Source organism: Telopea speciosissima, chromosome 4 (genome assembly GCF_018873765.1).
Source record: "Telopea speciosissima isolate NSW1024214 ecotype Mountain lineage chromosome 4, Tspe_v1, whole genome shotgun sequence".
In the NCBI taxonomy this organism is placed as follows: Eukaryota; Viridiplantae; Streptophyta; class Magnoliopsida; order Proteales; family Proteaceae; genus Telopea; species Telopea speciosissima.
In genome coordinates, this window is record NC_057919.1 from 14,335,072 (window position 1) to 14,356,520 (window position 21,449).

At 40.1% G+C, this 21,449-nt stretch overlaps 3 protein-coding genes and 1 long non-coding RNA gene across 7 annotated transcripts; 3 read left to right on the plus strand and 1 right to left on the minus strand.

The window, feature by feature from the left end:
• The first annotated feature begins 627 nt into the window (after positions 1–627).
• LOC122658799 lies at positions 628–21,292 on the plus strand. The gene is made up of 4 exons (XR_006332496.1): positions 628–725; positions 5,983–5,988; positions 9,396–9,401; positions 21,280–21,292. It is a non-coding gene; the product is annotated as an uncharacterized LOC122658799 (long non-coding RNA).
• LOC122658797 (transcription termination factor MTEF1, chloroplastic) lies at positions 2,498–4,159 on the plus strand. Its single transcript, XM_043853919.1, has 2 exons — positions 2,498–3,427; positions 3,997–4,159. The coding sequence occupies exon 1, from the start codon at positions 2,528–2,530 to the stop codon at positions 3,419–3,421; it is 894 nt and encodes a 297-aa protein (XP_043709854.1). The 5' UTR covers positions 2,498–2,527; the 3' UTR covers positions 3,422–3,427; positions 3,997–4,159.
• On the minus strand, positions 4,053–8,533 carry LOC122658796 (sulfite exporter TauE/SafE family protein 3-like). Of its 4 annotated transcripts, none has more exons than XM_043853918.1 (12): positions 8,232–8,533; positions 7,571–7,730; positions 7,244–7,444; positions 6,927–6,991; positions 6,799–6,835; positions 6,252–6,308; positions 6,036–6,124; positions 5,854–5,904; positions 5,208–5,429; positions 4,892–4,985; positions 4,524–4,664; positions 4,053–4,425 (listed from the first exon to the last, which is right to left on the minus strand). In XM_043853918.1, the coding sequence occupies exons 1-12, from the start codon at positions 8,457–8,459 to the stop codon at positions 4,343–4,345; spliced, it is 1,428 nt and encodes a 475-aa protein (XP_043709853.1). In that variant the 5' UTR covers positions 8,460–8,533; the 3' UTR covers positions 4,053–4,342. The 4 variants fall into 4 exon arrangements, with proteins under 4 accessions (XP_043709853.1, XP_043709852.1, XP_043709851.1 ...); XM_043853917.1 differs by having other exon boundaries at positions 6,799–6,838; XM_043853916.1 differs by having other exon boundaries at positions 6,036–6,122; positions 6,247–6,308; positions 8,232–8,532.
• Positions 17,154–18,071, plus strand: LOC122658798 (deoxyuridine 5'-triphosphate nucleotidohydrolase). Its single transcript, XM_043853920.1, has 3 exons — positions 17,154–17,425; positions 17,543–17,634; positions 17,716–18,071. Exons 1-3 carry the CDS (start codon positions 17,238–17,240, stop codon positions 17,958–17,960), a joined length of 525 nt encoding a protein of 174 aa, XP_043709855.1. The 5' UTR covers positions 17,154–17,237; the 3' UTR covers positions 17,961–18,071.
• Positions 21,293–21,449: the final 157 nt, after the last annotated feature.

Sequence of the window (21,449 nt, forward strand, 5' to 3'; positions counted from 1 at the left end):
CGACATTGGTGAGGTTTACAACTTGGTATTTACACTACAACTATTCTACAACCAAATCGCATAATCGCCCAAAAACGGATTTGATGAAGCTTCCACAACTCTGCTAGCCACGGACTGATGGAGCTTGCAATTTTTTTAAGCTTTTTCAAACACGGGCCAAAAGACAAGATTGTCGGAGTTATTCTCCAAGCAAGACCTACATGAATGCCCCTTGAAACACAAGTCAATGAGGCATTGGTGGCTGTAAACCAACTCCAGTAAAAATTACAAGGAAAGATGAAAGACTACATCTTGAAAGATAAAAAAGGAATAAAGATAATAGAGTGTTGTGTTGTCGATTGTCGTGTCCCTCTTTTGCTTGGCTTTTGTCTTATATATAGAAGACATTTACTTGATAACTCCCGTAACCAACACTTCCACCTCCTTGTATTGAGGCCACTTTCAGTCCAAAGTGCTAATCTCCTGCGCCATGTGGGGTTTGTAACCTCCCACCATCTATAGTCATGGTGGGTCCCACCTTTCCACTTTGTCACTCAAAAAGGGAACCTATTTGATGACAACGTGCAATGCACGGCCTTAAGGCATCCATAACCGAAATAATTTTTATAAGCAGAAATGGGGTGTAACACAACTACGACATTACTCAGCAATTCTTGGATGAAATGGTCTTCAATGGAGTGTTCCCAGATTCAAAGTCTTATAATCTCTTGGTTCAATTCTTGGTTGTGGGCTGCATAACTGAGAGCTCCCATGTTCTAATCACACCATTTAAGAGAAAACAATCGACATTATTATCATCTAAAATCCACAAACTCCTAGTTGTTTTTTTAGTGAGCTAAACATCACAAACACCAGCATCACAAGAATGTTCATGTGGCCAAACAAAGCTTCAGTAGAATTGAAGCACACTCTTTAAGGGAAATGAGGAAAACTTGTTATGACTGTCAAAATTTTTGTACCAAGGTCCTACAGCAACAAAATTATTGCACAATCACTAGTACAAGAGATGTTAGAGGCCAGAATGGCTGTACTGAGAAAAGACAGATTGGGAAAATTTGGCTGCCCCAAGAAGAATGATTGAATTTGAAGTTCATCAAGTTTGACTGTTAAAATAAGAAAAAACAGGTTTCTCCTATGAGCATTATATACAAACATGATACCTGCCATATATCCATGAGAATTAACCCCTCAAGGAACAAAAAAAATTCATAACATGAACCAACATACTTCCTTATGAGGTCAACCATGAGAACCTCTTAGTAGAATACCACCCAATCGAACAGTGGCCAAATACGAAGTGGATTAATTATCATAGATTGAACAGAGCAGCCTAGCATTCATAAATATTGTTTTTTCACACTTCACAGTGCACTAAAGTGTCTCCTACATTTTCCTCAAACGATGATTGTTCTTATAGTGAAGAAGGTGGGAGGAGGTAGAGTCAAAGCAGGATTGTTCTTGTTGCTCTCAGAGACAACGGGAGAGGGCAAAGTCGTTAATCTTCCTGTACCACGTATTTTCCCTTTGGTTTAAGTATTTTGGTTTGATTCAACATGTAAACCAATTCAATGAGAAACAAAGAAACTGGATTGAAACATGAAAATAGAGGGGTAATTTTGATATTTTAAAATATTAGGGGTATAAGAGAGGTAGAAGTTTACTTTTTTGGGGGAATCAGAAAAGAAACTTGGAGTAGGGGAGTTTTGAGTGAAAGGATGAATGTTGTCTGATCGCATGCAGCCTGTGGCCAGACAGAGGCCCCCCCTGAAATGACCACCCAATGCCCTACAAAATGAAAATCCGTCCTCATTGGCTCAAGCGTTGGTGCAGGGATCATGTGACCGAGCAACATTCTTTACCTAAAAGAAATAAGGGAAAAGGTTTTCTAAACAGCTAGCGTATGGTATATTAGCATTTAATGCCCCTCTCTTTCTCTCTCTCTCCTTCTCCCCAAAAGGATGTACCCAGTGCATGATGCTTCTCTCACCGTGGGTCTAAGGAGAGTAATAATATACACAGTCTTACCCCCATTTCACGGAGAGACTATTTCTTGATTCGAACCCATGAGCACTTGATCACAATGGAACAACCTTACTTGTGCCTAACTTTTCTGTGCCTCATATTAAAAGTCCTACTCTACGATGAATAATACCATTTTACCACACCTCATAAGTGGGCTTTTATGCCGTATGCTCATAAAACCCATTCTCACTAAATACATAAAGTTACACCAAAGAAAAAAGGGGACAGAACTTCACCCCATCATGTGCTGTGGTGTATGCCTGTGGCCGGCAGACACAGTCGGGCATGAAATGACCGATACATTCTTATGATTCTTATCTTTCTATACGGGTGAAGTGGTCATTTCACATTCGACTGTATCAGGGCGTGGGCGCAGGCACACGCCATAGCGGTCGACTGGGTAGCGTTCGTTTTCCACTACTAAATATGTAAAGCTGGAATAACAAGTGGCAGCGTTACCTCTAAGCAGCGTGAGTTACAGTCATCCATTCCCGCGAAAAGAGAAATGCCGATCCAGCTCCAACTACTCCAAGTTCACTCCCTTCACTTCCCATCGGTCTGCTCGTCTTCTTCCAACCCATCATCGTCTGCTTACACTCCTCCTCTCCCTTCTTCTTCTCACTCCCATTCTCCTTCTCTTTCTTTTACTTCTGGTCGCCACCCTCCACTCCTTCGCTTCCGTACTTCCTACCGCGAAAATCTGCGATACCTCAGAACCCTAGGCATTATCTCCAACAGAGAGGTCCCCTCCCCTGAAACTCTCCAGAGCATTCTCTCCATCATCAACTTCTTCAAATCCAAGGGCTTCTCCGAATCCGATTTCCGCAGACTCTACTTCCTCCGCCCTCAACTCTTCTCCCCCAGCCTCGATCCCGCCGATTTCGCTCCCGTCTTCGAGTTTTTAGCCACCGAAGTCGCAGCGTCTCCTGCCGAATCCTGTGCTCTGATTCTCCGGTGCCCTGGAATCCTCCTCTCACACGTTGACTTATGCCTGAGACGTACGCTTCTCTTCCTCAGAGAATTGGGGCTGGAGAAGCTCAATTTGCCCACCTCCCTCAACGCTCATTTGCTCAACACTCGCGTCGATAAACTTGAAGCGAAGATTAGGTTTTTGCAGAGCTTAGATTTTTCCCGTGAGGAAGCTGCTAGGGCATGTTCTCGTCTACCTGCGATTTTTGGGTACAGTATCGAGAATAATATGAGACCCAAGTTCAAGTATTTGGTGAAAGAGATGGAGAGAGATATCCAAGAACTAAAGGAGTTTCCGCAGTATTTTGCCTTCAGCCTGGAGAAACGAATTATTCCGAGGCATTTACATTTGAAGGAGAGGAACGTTCGGATACCGTTACAGATGATGCTGTTGTGGAATGACGAGAAATTTTATACCAAATGGAAGTGAAACTCGGTATGTTTGTTTAGCCGTTCTCGATTGTATATTCTCTCTTTCTTGCTTCGTATAAATGCTGAGTCTTTTTTCTGGGTGAAAAATAAATGAAATCATTGATTTCAAGATTTTCGCCATTAACTAGGACTCTAACTGGCAATTGCAGATTGTTGCCTTTCTCACTCTAAAGCTTATACTGTGGTTTAAGGAGTTCTAAAGTGGCCCTTTTCTCTCCTGGTGAGGATTTACTTCATCTCATTAATTTGAGCTCCATAAAATACATCTTCATTGTGAAAAACCCAAGCAGATCCAAAGTTTTATGATCATCTAAATGGTATTTCAAGTAGGCAAGTGAGACTATAAATGGGTAAGAGTAACCAGAGTAACCATATCTAGCGTAGCTAATGCTCAAAATATGCAGCTGGTGTTGTTTTGGGTTGTGAACATGTGGTGGAGTAGGTTTGGATTGATAGTGAACCCTTTACAGACTCCTTTACCTAAAATTATCTGTGTCCATATTGTGCTCAGTGAACCAATAAGAGCAAATCTTACATTTAGCTGTTAATTTATCGAACCTTTTCATATTCCAGGAAGCTGTACAGAGGCCCTAAATTGCAGGGAAAACACACTAATTCTCTAACTAGTATTGGGCTCAATTTAATTTCGCTACGCCACTCTTATTATCATTTGTCCTCGGCAAGTTCTTTACAGAAGGGGAAATGGAGTAAAACAAGATTGCAAATTAGTAATGAAAAAGAAACCCGGATCAGTCTTGCTAACCATTTGATACAGGGACTGGAGTACCCATTGAAACAGATAAACTAGCCATTCTACTTGGATATAGGCGGTTTAAATAACTGGCTAGACAAAGGGAAGAAGGAGGAATATAAGTAGCTGTAAATTGAAGAATACTGCTAGAACCCACAATTTATGCATTTAGGTCTGATGACACAGACTTTCAAACCCCATATACTCATTGTGCTCCAGCTTTACAACCATATTTGCTATGCCCACGCTTCCTGCATTGTACAATAGAATGTTGAGCACCTTTGCCGTATCCTACGGGTAACAGGTAACACCTTCCACTCAAGCCGTAAAAGTCAAGAGGATCAATTACCTAAACTGATTGCGCTTATAAAGATGGTCAGAGCCAGGATGAAGATGATTAAGGATGCTCGACCAAGCAGTATAATTAACTTCCTCACTACATGCTGACCAATGAGTGCAGCAAAAGTTGCGATTACAACAAAGTAGGCAGCTGCAGCAGAAAGAAAGTGAACTCATGTTACAGTTAGAAAATAACTACAGCGACTGTGGTTTGGTTCATACTTGTTAGACTTTTCAGGTTGGTTTGAGTACTTTGATCTAGTTTCCTTCTTTTTTTTTTTGGGGGGGGGGGGGTGTTGGGGGGGGGGGGTGGTTGACAATGTAATCATTAAATGTTTCTGCAAGTTTCAGAAGAAGTTGATTGTTCTTGCTACCCACCATATGGGACTGGAAAACGTTTTAGAAGATAATATTGTACAACTGACATGGAGGATGAGAATGCCATTGCAAAGGTTGATGTTGCACTTGCAACCTGTGAAAAGGAATCCATTAGTACTAAAAATGAGCTGGGAGGCTTATAGATAGCCTATCAGAAATATCAGTGATGGTTGTGAAATTTCATAGATTTTGGCTATATTTTATTTTATAAGATTTTATTCCAAGAAATAAATTGCAGAGAATATGTGTAAAGGTTGATTCTAAATGGTATTCTGACACAACCCATACTAAGTGATGGAGGCTGCCAATGTGTTACCTGAGGAGGAATCCCTAATTCAAGGAAAAGGGGGCCCAAGATGAAGCCACCTCCAAGCCCAAGCAATCCACCAACTACTCCAGCTACTATCCCGCAGCAACAGTAAATAAATAGTAGGTGCACTCTCCAATTTGTGACTTCCTTACCCTTGGATGCAATTACCCTCTTCCCTCTGTACAAGCAGATGGCTTCATAGAGTGACACAGAGACAGCAATTGGTACCTTCACAATGCGATGAAACCTGCTATCTTAAGAATCTAAAAATCGTAACAAATACAATCCAGTAATACGAAAATAGAATTGTCCCAAACTTGCAACTCATAAGGAATAAACTTGTTTCTGGAATATGAAGCAGGAAATCCGGATGCTCTGTCAGTAGTACCAGACAGAATTGTTCCAAACTTTCCAAATTGATAGCACTTCATTGTCCCTAAGACAGGTTCAAAACAATCATGTAAAGGAGGCCTTTTTTATAACCTGAAGCAACCAGCAAGCCATGGAGAAAAGTGCACTTATGAATGTCTCTATTTGGTCAAGTGAATGGTTATCACTTATCTGTGCTAGAAAACACTAACTATTCTTCAGGCTCAGTTTGTGAGGATTTAAGTAATGTCCAATAAACAGAAACCTTTGGTTGAGGTGTCACCTGCATTAAGTTCAGAATCCAGTACTGGATGGAGCAAGTTGTGGCATAAGTCTGCATAGACATTCAGAAAGAAAATGAATGGTATGTCCAGTGATATTAGGCAGCTCCATGGTGCCCCAATAAACTGAGAAGAGAGTGTTGGCTAGGAAGAATGAATGGTACCATTGGATACAATTACTAACCTTAACTATCTGCACCGTAAGGAAGGCCACCCAGACAAACATGAGCAGAAAAAGCTCCTTCCAGTAAATGTTGTCTATCATGGGAACCTGGATGGATGTCAAAGATGACAATGAAGGCAAGGGCAGCAACACAATGACACTGTCAAATTTAATCAAAAATTTTGTGAAATCAGTGTGTGCTAAAACATAACTTGGCATACTTCAGAGTTACCTTGTCATCTGGCGAAGCAGCTGGACCAGTAGGCAGTGGTTTGTACTCCATTCCAGGATCATCTGAAAGCCAATAGTGGGGTATATCACACTCAAGAGTTCAATTCTGGTTCCTTTTTACAAAGCTGCCTCATCAAGGCCAGACGGTTAAGGCAATGTGAGCCATCTAGGCTTTGGCCAGGAAGGTCTTTATGATGGAAACCGAAGCCCCATTTTATGGTGCCTTTCGAGTTCCTAACTACAGAATGTGCAGAAGTGCAGAATTAATTGAATTTGGGATTGAGAAGCCACAAGCATATTATTAAGTTAGTTCAGATGCATTTAGGAAATATAGCTGTTTGATGAATGTACTCCAGGCAATATCCACTTTGGGCTGTTTCTCAAGGTAGAACTTTCTGTAAATAAGTAGTTTAAAACAGGTGATCACACCTGCACATTCTTGGCATTTATTCTTTCCCAACTTAATGAGGTAAAATTCTTCTTTTATTTTCTGATCTTAAAAATTTGGAAGTTTAGGTTGAAAGGGGGAAAGGGGACCATGATCACAACTCACCAGTTGATTTTGATTCTGACTTCAATAGTTTGGCTGTCTCCTGAAAATCAAGTAAATTCCAAAAGCATCAGTAATGAAGTCAAAGGTGGGTGGAAGCATTGTAGAGAGCTGAACATAATGAACCTTGCCTTCTTCATCAAGGTTTCTTTCTTCCATGTCTCTATGCCTTTGAATAACGCCTTAGTAGACGTACCTACCACCATTAATATACAATGCATCAGTCCTTTTAGCATTTCATTAGAGCAAAATAGCTTCTTCTCACTGGCTACTTGTTCATCCTTCTGTTCTGGTTTGCAAGCAGGTCTTCAGCTAGCAAGAACAGAGTTACAGTGCAGAAGCACACATACTCTTAGCTAGCTACTGATAATTGGTTTAATCATTTGGGTAATGTTTCTAAAGAGACCTCAATATGGAATCAGATCAAATGTTTATGAATGCCATTTACCCATGAAGAGAATGATAAGCAGAACAGTCACCATCCAATCAGCAAAGATGACATTAAAGGCAACACCAATGCTAATGCCAAGCATGAGCATGGGCTGAAAGAGCAAAGCAAGATCATAATCTATGATGGGCAAGTCAAGTGTTGGATGCCGGAGCCGAAGATTGTAATACACTGTTGATGCTGCTGCACCCATGATCATACCTGCAAAGAGGTAGAGAAATCAAATATTGATCATAATTGAATTATAATTCAGTGATTTGGAAAAATTCGTAGTGTGTGGAGTGTTAAGGCCATTAAGGATTAAAAGGGAAGTTGCAGTATACTGACATTTAGAAATGGCAGTAGAGGTCTTGGGGTCGAAGCCGATAATCAAGGTGAGCATTGGGACGAAAATTCCTCCACCACCTACTCCTCCAACACTACCCAGTGCTGCTCCAAAGAATCCAATTATTGATCCCACCACCGGTCTCCAACCAAATTCCATCTCCTGTCACACCAAATCCAATTTTTTTTTAAAAAAAAAAACAACAGATTTGATGAAATTCTAGGTAACAATTATTAAAGAGGAGAATTAAACCCAGAAGGAAACGAAAATTTCTATTCAATATTTTCATTTTTCCTGTTTGCAGGTCCTGTAGAATGCATAGTCTCAACACTGAGAGAAAGAGAGAGAGAGAGAGAGAGAAGAGAGATAGAGAGATTTGGCCTTTAGGAGAAGAAAGCTTTAAATTGTGGGGAATAAGAGATGAGATCTGACAGGCACTAAGCCACTAAGACCACCTGAATTTCGTCATCCATACCATTGCCCCCATAAGGAAGTTCTCAGAAAGCAAACAGAGGCACGTTTATGGAAAATAAAATCCATAAGAGGCTATATTTGGGAAAGGAGTTAGAGAAGAGATTGTCTGTTGGAGTTCCTTAGAAACAGAATTACAGTCCACTAAAAGCCATTAGCTGTGCTAGAGAGAGAGAGAGAGAGAGAACCCACCGGCCAAACATGGTGATAAGAAGACTTTCCGCTCTGCCACAAGAAATTAACCATTTGGATCATGAATCCTTCTTCTTCTTCTTCTTCTGCTACCTTTTTGTGAACCGAGCTTTGTTGAGCAATAGCTCTCGGGAGTCTTTCTGCTCCACCCACCTGACTCATCATTACAAGACCCAAACACACCACCCAAGCCACTGCATTTCTTCGTTTCACCTCAACCGAGGCCATATGGACTACGGCTGGAGAATGTGCAACACACAATTGGTGTTTGAAGGACCTCTCTCTCTCTCTCTCTCTCCCCTGCCCTCCCTCTATATTTTAGTTTTGTTTATTCTGCAATCATTCCTGTAGTCTCTACCAGTACTCTACCAGCTTGCAGGTGGAGAAGGAAGAGAGATGAGTAATACTCTCCAAGGTAGGTTTTATCGCATGCCCACTAATGTGTGTATTTATAACCAAAATCCAGATTTTTTTTTTCTCTTCAATTTTGTTTTGTTTTCTTTTTCTAGCCTTTGGTTTGGTTAATTCGGCTCTCCTCTAGCCGGCGGGAGCTGGAGGATCCAGCCTAGCAAAACAAAGGGTGTTTGGGTCATTTCCCAGGTGGGCCGGCTGGAGGAGAACCAGGTCCTGGTTTGGTGAGCCTAACCTGATTCTTGAGCAGGGTTTTAATGCACTGTATTGGAACAGATATTGGTCGCTGCCGATACTGATACTGATATTAATAGAGTTCGGTTCCTCTGCACGTACCAACATACATGTGAGAGCCAACCATTTGTTCTATTTTTTTCATTTACAAAGGGAGGAGGGATATTTTTGGAAAAAAATTAAAATGTGATTAGCTCTCACATGTATGTTACCTGTTGGTACGTGCAAATGACCCATTCTCATATTAATACTGATGTGGAGTGGCCATGTCATGTTGGATCGAACACTTTTACCCCTTAAGATATCATTATGGGTATTTTGTTTTTTACTATTTTGCCCTTTATATATCTTCAAGAGCAAGTATCAGTATTGCCCACGACTGATCTTGATTCCTAAAACCATGTTCCGTGCTTTATTGGCCATTTTATGTCATCTCTTCTGAAAAACTTGTCTTCAATTGACTCGTGAGCCAATAAATGAAGAATTTAATTGTAAAAGCCATAACATTAATAGTAAAAGAGGAAGGTATTGATTCTCTCATCAGTCATCATCCCATCAAAAAATGGGTGTAAGGGCTTTTATGTCAATTTTTATTGGTATTTATGTCAATCTGATTACATTTAATTCAAGTCGTACACATATAGACATTCCATTTAATGCAAGTCGACACATATAGATAATTCAAAAGGGAAGGTTTTTTTTATATGTTTAATTTAATTAATAACTGAAATGATTCACCAATTAATTTTCAGTTTTTAGTTGCAAACACAATAATCAAAGTTTTAAAACTTATAATCAGGTATGGGATCAATCTCCATCGATTCTGATTCAAAATAGTCTGAAAATCACCCAAAGAGTTCGTTGTGAATTGAATGAACTCTTTCAGAATTGGCTGAACTCACCCCCAAATCGGAACATTCTAGTCAGACTCAGTACATGTATAATCGGGTTTAATCTGAATCGAACTTGGCCAGTTCATTCAATGATAATCCAAGTTTTAACAATTAAAACAACCATGCTCACAATGTACTCTCAATCCTCTAGGTTGTTAAACTCTGGACCGGAGTCCTCAAAAATGTCGTCAAGCCTCATATGGGTAACACGAGCTCCCCCGCGGCCCGGTCGAATTCCCCAATCAAAGAAAAAAGCCACAAAATAGAGGGACCAGGATCCTCTATAGTACCGGCGGGGCGACAGTGCACATCCGACGGCACAACAGAGGTTAGGTGGCACACATGGCACATATGGCACACATGGCCTCTGCTATGTTGTCGGATGTGCATTGCAGAGGCACCGGTACTGCAGAAGATTTTTATTCCAAAATAGAGTGAGAGAGAGAGAGATCACTCCACGAGTTGAATTCCTATGCACATACATTCACTTGTTGTATCGGTCAAATACCAACAACTGTACTTTTTGCTTCCATAAATACCCATCTTCACCCTTTAAATGGTAGCAAATGGGATAAGTGTTGACACCTGAAAAAGATCTTGTGCATCCGAGCAGTTGGGCTGCATGTGCAATGCCAGACACAAGGTGCTGTGTTTTGACAGTCTTACCCCTGCTCGGGCAAAGCGCTTAGGCAGGGGGTAAGGCGGTCAAAACGCACCACCTTAAGTCTGATACTACATATGCAGCCCGGCTGCCCGGATGCACAGGAGCCAGGTCCGTTGGCACCTGACCTGTACGGCTGTACAGGTGAACATACCTACAGAGGAATTCACCTTTCGATCTGCTGCTTATATACTAGGAAGCTGAGAGGGCTTAGTCAGCATGCGGAGAAGAAAGTGACACAACCACCAGCGCCAATATATGAAAGGGTTAAAGCAGAAAATGCTGCTGCAATATCAGAAACCTACCCTGTGTAGCACATATTTTAAAATTCTTGGTGCATGTTACCCACGTGAATGCTCTGTGGCATGCATGCATGCACGTAAATTGTAGGTGGCAATGTCCTTCTATTAACCCCAAAAAAAAAAATTGAGTAGAGACTTTAAATTAAGAAAATTAGCCTTGGCGTCAATTGAGAGTTATGATCTAGTGAGTGAAATATACTCACATTTGTATTATGTTATTACCAGACACTAGGTTGTACCTTCCGCGTGAGAGTTGAGGTTAAGGATCATGGTTTTAGTGCATGGTATCGGAATGGTTATTGGCAACACGGAAAATCGATATAATATCGATACGGTATCGGCCTAGATTGTATAAAATTATTTCTTGATTTCCTTAAAAAATGAGTTTTCGAACCATTTTACCCATTTTCCGTACCGTATTATCAATATGGTATCGATATTGATGACTAGTAAAATCGGTCCAATATGGATGATACGATACCAATACTTAGAACCATGTTAAGGATTGACTCCTCTGATACCATTGATATGAACTTCAAGAGAATCTATCCTTATAATCTGATTTATAAGGCAAGGTAACCTCAGACCATATCAGCCCACAATAAATCTTTTTTGTGACCAATGTGAGATCAACCCACATATGATTGATTGAAGTTATTAAAGTAATGAAAAAAAAAAAACATTTACTGGTCTTTTGGTTCCAACATCTAGATACAGCACCGCATGAAATTACAATGCAGCTCCAATGAACAAAAAAATCCCTCACTTAAGTGCTCCAGCATCCAATTTTATTTGCCCCCTGCATTGGTGTAAGCGTTACACGACCAATTAGCATTCTCTTACCCGTAAGTATATTAAGAACGATTGACGAGATTAATTAGGAGATAAAACAAAACACAACAGGTAGCTGAGTTTGTAGCTATGAAGTTGAGAAGAATTATAAAAGAGAAATGAAATGAAATATTGATTAATGAAGCATAAGTAAAATGGGCAATGGAAGAAAGAAACCAAATGCAATTACAATAAATTGTCATGATATGCGTGCCAGAGGCATTGCTTAAGAAACTTCGCGGAAACTGATATATTATTATATAACTTAACTAACTAACAACCCTAACAGTACCTACCGTATCCTATTAAAATATATATATATATATTGACTTCATTTTCTTTTTCATTTTTTGTTCTTTTCAATGTTTGCTATTGAAACGAAGCTTCTTCTTTTATTCCTTCTTAAGCATTTATGTCACTTGGCTTGTATAACTAGATCTGTCTGGATCGATACCGACATGTATATATATATATATTTGCCGGAAAGGGTACGTAAATAAAGGGTTAGCTGCCACCAACTTTCCTTATCAAAAATAAAAAGCTGCCACCAACTTCATTGAATTCCATAATTGGTTTTGGTTAAGCAAGCTTGGCCACGTAGAAGCTTCACGGGTGGACGAGGGTGGGTTTAGTTTGACACATCTCTCCATTGGATTCCCAAAGGTCGATCCATGATTGGTTTGTGTGTGTATGTGTGTTTCCTCAACCTTGAATTTGTTGTTCGATCATTGGGTACAATTATTTTGACACATTTCCTCCATTGGAAAGAAAGAACAGTGTGTGTGTCAAAAAAACAATAGGTAGAATGACGATTTTGTAAAAGAAAAATAAAGAGAAAGAGAAGATAATCATATAAGACAAGATTTTACGTGGTTCACCTTCAAGTAGGAAGGCTATATATACAACTGACTGAGAAATAGAACAATTTTACTATTTTTCTAAAGCAAAAATACAAACCCTTAATCTCACATACCTCTTAAAGAAGAATAAGAACATTTTATAAGAAAATTCTAATCCTAGAAAATACAAAACTATCATTATAAACCTAAGAGATCGATCCACTCGGTTTGATTCGGACCTGAACTCAACATATGTTGAAATATATATCGAATCGAAGATCTCGACAAGCTCTACAAGATTCAACTGACAAATCATCACAACACTTTCTGAATTGAAAATCAAGCTTCACATGTATATACGGATGTGCTTGCATGTGAATCGGTCACCTCTCCTCTTCTACAATTTTTGGTGATCTCTTTGTTTTTGTTTGGCATTAATTCATTTCCCTGGACTGGAGCTTCACCTTTCACGGTATATTATTAGCGTAGATATGGTAATGATCAATCTTTGTCGTCTATCAATGGTGGGAAAGTGTTTGGTGGGAGTGGGAAGCTTCAGTACTGCTTCTTGGTTCATGGCTGCTGCTGCTCATTTCTGGTTATTCATATTAAAACATTTTGGTTGCACTTCCCCCCCCCCCCCTCTCTCTCTCTCTCTCATTATTAATATTATTCTGATACTTTTTTAAGGAAAAATCTTATTGTAATCAAAATTAGTGAAAAAGAGTAACCTTAATTTTTTGAGTCTGGCTCAAGTTCTTGTACGAGAACCATTCTCATATGAGAACCGTTCTGATACGGGATTGAACAGCACAGATGGTATCCAATAGTGGGATCCACCTCGATCTTTTGAATTCTATCTACGTGGTTCATGCTGTACGAGAATGGTTCTCGTACGAAAACCTGAACTGCACTCTAATTTTTTGCCCTATTAGAATATATAACATGATTTTTTTTTTTTACCAATGAAGGTAATCCTGACATTTCACCTAAGACAATAATCGTTCATAATGATAAGTCACTTTCAACTTAGTATTGAAAATCTCTTTTTAACCTTGGCTTAATTAACTTTGGAAATAAGATAAAGGGCAAACAAAAGAACGATACACTATCTAATATCACCTCTTTGGTGACAAGAAGTTACACTCTACTCTATTTAAGGATAACATTCTCTCTCTCTCTCTCTCTCTTCATGACACATGTGTGCTGCCCTCCCTACATTGATTGGCTTCCCATCCTACTAATTTATAGATCATACTCCCTTTAATTTATGATTTATTTGATCAGAGGAAAAGCATTCCCAAGGAAATTATTGTGATCAAGTAAACAATTTAGACAAGAGAAGGTAGTATAACTAAGATAATTCACAAAAATTGGTAATATTGATAATTAAACTCATAAATACCCTTTGGTAGTGAGGACAAGTTATTAAAAATTACAATGGACATAAGGGTCTTTATGTATCTCTAACAAGTGAAACTCGGTGTCCATGACCCTAGACCCATAGAGTCCATTAGATTCCATAAAATCCTGATTTAGTTTGGCTTCTAGTTAACTCAACCAAATTAATAAGCACTTCACTACCTAACATCATCTCACATAATGACAGATTAATATATAGATTATACGTCATGTGAATAAATTAAGCCAGATAAAATCCATATAAATTAAGGACTTTAAATTTGTCTTTGTTGATTTCCTGGGAGTGGTGGTAGGTTGGTTGTGGACATTTTCATAAAATGGATCGTAATAGACAAATTAAACGGCCCCACTAACAACAGAGTATATTTATCGGACACAGTACAGTTTTTTGTCATCCACGTCCTAAAGTGCCTCATGCCAAGTGCCAATCCCGATTCCACTTGGTGTTTTTGAAAAAGGGGCTGATGTTCTGTGTGCCGCAATGCATCTTTCGTCAGACACATGGGTGTACCATTCAGGGGGACAGGGTGGTCATTACGTCGAAAATTACTATTGTTGTACTCCAAGGTTATGCTGTAATGTTCAGAATCTATGTGGGAGACTTTTCTTTTTTTCTTTTTTTCTTTTTTTTTATGTGTTTGCAGGTGATGCCAATCCGGGTGTTTGTGGCATCGAGTTTATCATCGACTCTAAAGCTCCTGTCTCTGTCCAATCTTCACCAACACTCTCCGGTTGTCGGACGATGGTCCACTCGCCGATCCAACAGATCTTTGCAATTCTGTTTGAAAGTAGGTTGTGGCTATGTTTCTGGTGGTCTCCTTGCCATCAATTGAAGCTCCACTCGCCGATCCAGTAGACTATTGTTGATCTGGCAAACTTGTTTGAAAGTAGATTGTGGTTATGTGTCGACACGCGTGGAAAATGTGGCGTTGAATTGTTCAGCACATATGAGGCCCCTTCTATTGGCAAGTATGTACAGGCGCTCAACTTTAGTAGTGGCTACTGCTTGTTACCTAGGGAAGTGGCAGTGACCCAACCCCTAGTTTGGATGACTAAGTCAATGGCATGTGTGCCAGGGTCAATTTCCATTCCTTGGTTTTGGATATCGTATATCCATGCTTTGTGTTTATCATGTTTTCTATCTATTTTATGTATTTCTTTCTCCTTTGCTTGGCGGTGGATTTGCATGGATGAATAGCTCTTTTCTACCAAAAAAAAATAATGTGGCGGGGAATCCTAGACAGGATAAGAAATAGAAGATCTCCAACTCGAAATCTCTTGAGGGCTAAGCTCTATTGCACTACCCTCAAGCTAGCTGGGCTAACAAATGTTCTCGATGCCACTTATTGTTGCTTTTAGAAATTAAAGCCTTCTATTTTTTTAGCCTCGTTCCCATGCATAGACTTAGGTTTCAAGATCAGTATCGGTGTTGGCCGAGACCAACATAGGTACTGATATTGATATCGATACGGATCGATTGTGTCGTGCTAGATTGGACCATTATGCCTCTTAAATGCCAATATTTGGGACCGTTTTACCTTTCCCTGTTCCCATTGACACGGTATAAGTCAGGTATTGATATTGGACACAACTGATACCGGTATGAATCATTCGATTCAATCGATCTAATACCAAAACCTAAAACCATGTTCCCATACTTCTTGTTGCAGTGCAGCCCTAACCCTAACAAAGGAGTTAAGAGAGTTGGATCACCAACTTGGCTCGCTCATGCTTGTTTAAACTACCTCCATTGTCAAATGGGTCCTTCTAAAGTATGATATTTCACTATTTGCCACTTGACAATACAATCCATGTGATAGAGCAAGACCCACATACATCTCAATACTAGTGGGATGTTTGTTTGGTCCTCGACCTATCACATGGACTAACCCATGGCTAGATCTGATCGATCCATATGAGAGCAACTTAGGCTGAGTGGATAGGAATCAAAACAATTGATTCCTCAAACCATGGTCCTTTCCCCCTTTTCATGCAACTTAAATGATACTTATGGATTGACGAAAAGATAGGAATACTCAACCATTACATGAACGGTTGGATTGTGACTGAGGGAGAAAAAATTTGCATACAGTAGAACAATTATTTTTGTCTTTTAAGGGAATATCTTTCTCTTGAGAGAGAATGAATAGAAAGTCATCACCAAGATTAGGGTCTATCTATCCCGGGTCATTAGCAAGCGAGGATTTTAGAGAGGGCTGTGCAAAGCGATAGAAAATCGAAACCAACCCTTTACAACAGAATTGAATTTAACCAAAGCCAAATGGTTCGGTTGCGGTTTTAATAAATAACCCAATAAACCACATTTAAACCAAACCTTAAATCTTGGTTGGACCAATCCAAAACAGCAAAATCCATTATACCCTTGCTTATTTCGATCTTTCAGAACATCCTATTCCATTCTTTGGCTCTGCCACTCTGCTTCTCTGCTTTTCATTCCTCTTCCAATTTCCAAGTTCCAACAAAGAGAACAACTTTCTTGTTCCAAAGGATAACGCAAAACAATTCAAGTATAAGACGGGTTGAACTGAGAACACCTTGAGAGTTGCTCGCAGTCTCAGGTAGATCTCTCTCCCTTCTTCAGCTCTTTCTCTGCTTCTCTGCTTCTCTGCTTCTCTGTTATTTAATGTTTAAACCTCTCTGTCCCCCCTCTTCCTTGGTTCTCATCCGAAATGGGAAAAACAGAGTTTTCTTCAAAACCCCTTCGCAGAAGAAGATTTACTGATCGAGAGCTCTCCTTCTGATCTAAGAGGATCTGAATTATTCAACAACGAAAAAACCTATCTTTTTGGGATCATTCCATTTTTTGTAAGCGGGTTTTTTTTCTTGAGGAAATTTTACTATGAATATTTGGATGTACGGTTCGCAGGGGAAACAGATTAATTGGTTGGTGTTTTGAAAATTACAACAGTTGGTTTTGATAATTCTTGTTTTTGAAAACTGGAAGAGAATTGAAATTTTAATCCTTCATTGCATCTCATCAGGTTTAAAACCAATCCGGATTTGATTGGATTGGAATCCGCCTTGAATTAATGGAAATATGCTAAAAACCCAGAAAACCTAGTTTCGTTATTTGGATTAACGAAACCATATAATTCGGTTCGGTTTTGATTCGTGCGGTCGTGCCTAGTTCATTTTGAACCAAAAACCAAACCGCTTTGTCAGATTCAAACTGGTTGACCACTTCTAAGGCGGGAAGGGAAGGGTTGGAAAGTGGGAAAGTTAAAACCGCTTCTCACTATGGCGGGAAAATTTGGCGCCAATATTTGAACCCATCAAATGCGGATCTTCCATTATATATACGGGACCCTTCGACTTCCCTCAAAGGCCTCTCAAATCCAATTCCACCTTAGAAAGAAATCGAAGGTTCTTGTGTCAAACCTCCGCTTCTGAGAATGGTTCAGCAAGACGTAGAGACCAACAACCATTGCTCTGAAGCAAAAGAACCTGCACTAAAGATCCCGAAAATCACCCATTATGGCGTTTCGGAGGTTTTTCCACTTCTGAAAGTGAAAAAGCTCTCGGAAAATGCCGTTTTGCCTAAAAGAGGATCGATGCTTGCGGCAGGCTACGACCTCTCCAGGTAACAATGCTGCCAATCCTCTCTGTGTTATATGGTTTCATTTTGACCTAATGGGTTTCATCAGAAGTAATACATGAAATGCTTACATTTCTCTTCTTGTGTGCTTTTTTTGTTCAGTGCGACGGAGGCCAAAGTCCCAGCTAGAGGAAAAGCCCTCGTTCCGACGGATTTGAGCATTGCCATACCAGAGGGGACTTACGCACGAATCGGTAACTTTCTTCTTTCCTTCGAAATCTGTTTTTTTTTTTAATCAATTTGATTTACTGAACTCAATCCCTACTGTTGTGTAGCACCACGATCCGGCTTGGCTTGGAAGAACTCGATTGATGTAGGGGCTGGTGTAATCGATGCAGACTATAGAGGTCCCATTGGAGTTATCCTTTTCAACCACGCTGATGTCGATTTTGAAGTAAAACTTGGTGATCGGATTGCCCAGTTGATCCTTGAAAAGATCATAACGCCTAAAGTGTTGGAGGTTGAAGATCTGGACTCAACTGTGAGAGGAGATGGGGGGTTTGGATCTACTGGTGTTTGACATCCTCCCTTTAACCCTTTGCTTTAACCTTTTATAGATAGAAGATAGTGATGGGTTTCTTGAGTGACAACTGTGCTTCCGAGTATTTTAGGCAAATGGGATTGATATCCACTTTAATGGAATCCTTACTTTTGAACTTTAAAATTTGATCTGTTAGGGACAGATGGGCCCTTTACCCAAAGAAAATCCTGTGTGTGATAAAAACTGTATTACGGTGTTTAATCGTGTGTCAGAGATTACTTCCAAGCTGCATTTTCTATTGCCTTGCTTTTTTTCTTTGTTTTTTGATAGAGTTCATGAGCAACAAACTAAAAATCCTTCAGTGTCAATAAGGAGTGATGAGTGATTAGAACCAATAGTAGTTGGTTGGACAAAAAACACTTGCATTAACAAATTTAGCTCTCAAAGCAACATTGCACATGGCTCTGTCAAGCCTGATCATAATATTTGTATAAATCTCTTATTATTCCAGGTAAATTTGTACATCTATGATTTCTTAGATCAAGAAGATGATAGACATTCATCATAGATTGAAATGAAAACATATATCTCTACCATTATGGCTTATCCCACCCTGTTTCTCTTGCCATTTGAGATGTGCAGTAAAGTGCCCCATACATGATCCATTCCTTATCATGGTTAGCACCAAGGGCAACTAGTTTATCCCCAACATATTGTCTTTGAGATTTCATAGGGTGACCAAAAACAGCTCATATAAAAGGAAGAATCCAGTCCATAATTAACAACATCTATGATATGTTCTGAAATTTATAAAACATTTAACAGTGTAACTGTTTTCCAAAATAAGGCCATACCACTAGAATTGCCAATTGGGGTCCACCGTCAGAAGATTATCCATATGTAAGGCTCTACGCACCATTTCTAGATGTGGACAAGCACTCTTAGTCTTCATTAAGAAAATAAAATTCATCCGACCAACATGGGAGAGTTGAGAAAGCTACGGAATGTCAAGGGTCTCTCTCCATCCCCCGACAATTCCAGCTTAATATCTTCATTGTTGCCCGTGAGCTTGATAAACAACAGCCTCCATTGGGGGGGGGGGGGGGGAAGAGACCACAGTCTCCAAAGTATCATCAGTAACAAAAGAATCAGTAGTTTCAGGTGACGAAATATGAGGCTATTTGTGAATCTCAGGGACAACTTCTTCAGTGTGCACTTCAGGGTTAGCAACAAATCCTTCAGTTGTATCCATTGGTGAAACTGAAGTTTTCATTTGGATCATTTGGTGAGGTATAAATGGTATTTCGGTTTTGTCAGACTTTGCAGAGTGATTTTGGATTGAAACAGATAGAAGGCGTGGGAGAAGGGAGAGGATGAGTTGAGAGTAATCATGAGTAGAGGGGCTCAGTGAGTGAAGTTGGCCTGTATCTCAGCCTAGGTGAAAAGAAAGGATGTAGGTTACTGGTTCACTTGGTTTGTAGAATGATGGGGCAGGAAAGAATGAGGTGGCAAGATGTCTTTGGTGTACATCTGTTGTGATGTGGCTGGGGCTATAAATGCTGGCAGTTGTGGGGCAGTTGCTGACTGGGATGGATGATGAGGATTCTGTAGTTGCAGACCCTTGGTATTAAGGTTACCTGAAGTAATCATCTTGCTAACTTGGTGGCGGATACTGTAACCGTAGGCTGCCGGAGAAGGCCTCTGAGTGCCGATGGATTGCCTTGGTGACCACACTACCAGGGAGGAGTCCATTTGCCTTTGTGTTGGAGCAAATCCCCCAATTGTTTTGGTCAGATCGAAGTGGAGGTCCCCATCTTCACAATCATCTATACCAGAACAGTCATGTTCCTTCTGGTGAGCAGTTGGAACATCATAATAGTAAAGTTCACAGCCTCTTGATTCATGGCCAAGAATGCAGTCATACGGCAGTTGAATATCACATTTCAGTACATTCTTCCATGCTTGATGCGTATGGCCTTTTTAAGGGGCCTTTGAACATCAATGTTTACACAACATCGGTACGTAATTTCCAGGAGTCCATTCTTGAATGTTGAGGTTTCCTTGATACAAATAGGATCACCAACTTTTGATGCTAGGTCCATCATCACCCTAAGGGACTGTAACTTAAAAGGTACATACTGCAAGTGTACTCAAACATCATCATAATTGAACTCATGAATATTGATGTAATGTTGCCATTTTTCCGAAGATGATCAGATTTCCATTAACCGACCATGGTGAATTTATCAGTATGGTCTTAAGATCCATTTCATGGAAGAAACCAAAGAGATAGATATCCCCTCTTGTAGAGGTGTCACGCAAGCCTTCACCAAACTTTCAAACACTGATTGGGACGGTAAGGTTTACCAACTATGATTTTCCCAACCAGAGAGTAATCCAAGTTATCCAGTGACTGCTGGCTCATTCTCATCCGCCACAGAATATGTATCATCATCTGGAACATGATCAAATTCTCTCCCCGGATGTTCTCTCCACTGGGCGGTGGCCATGAAAGGCTGACAATGCCCGCAAGGCTGAAGAGGATGGCAAAGTTGTTGAAATTGAAATGTTGATGGTTAAGAGGGTGAGAGGATGATGGTTTAGAATGGGTAGGGGCAGATGGTGAAGGAGATACAATTACTTGTTTCGCTTTTGATGGATGTGGTGGAGAGAAACAGAGAATGTCCTCTGTTGAACGAGAGTATCAATCATTGCCATGAAAATTCATGCACAGAGCGTCGGAGCATATTTTCACGCACAGAGCGGCATAGCACTGTTGCCTTGCTTGATATTGATGATTAGGTAGTTTGATTTAGTAGACGAGTTCCCTAATCCCTTGAACAAACAACAAAACAGTTTCAAAATCTTATTCCAACGAATTTTTACCGTATTATATCAACTAGAATTTATAGCCAAGACTGATCTTTAGCCTGACGGGATGAAGCCAGACGGAGGCTTCACCACAATTCACAAGACGAGCTTGTCTGGTCTCTTCTATAAACCCAACAGAGAAATGCTGAGACCCACCCCAGGTCATTACCCAACTAACAACCAAATGCTAAACCACCACTTGACCGAGCTCCACTCGTTCATTAGAAGATTTTTTTGCACACACGGGACAAATATAAAGATTAAATTTTCCCAAATTTTTAAACCTCACACTGATAAGTAACCCATTTCCTAGAAGTCTGTAAAGATCAGATTAAGAGGTCAGACATCTAGTCCTCAGTCCTGCAAAGGTTCTCCCACCTCAAATAACATAAAATGGCATATTGATGTACGCAACCATTTAGCGCCCTGAGGGTTGACACAAATTAACATCCAGCCTAACAGTTGCAAAAAACTATTAAAATGCCAGCAAAGGGAAGCTTGAATGGAGTTGACAACTGATAGTAACACATAACACATCCACCAGGATACAATCCGTTAACAGAAGATCCAGAACACAAACCAAACGTTAGTTGTCAATTCTTTTAGGGCTGTACTTCAGCTCAAGACACAAGCAGATGCAAAGTGCAACTCAAGTCT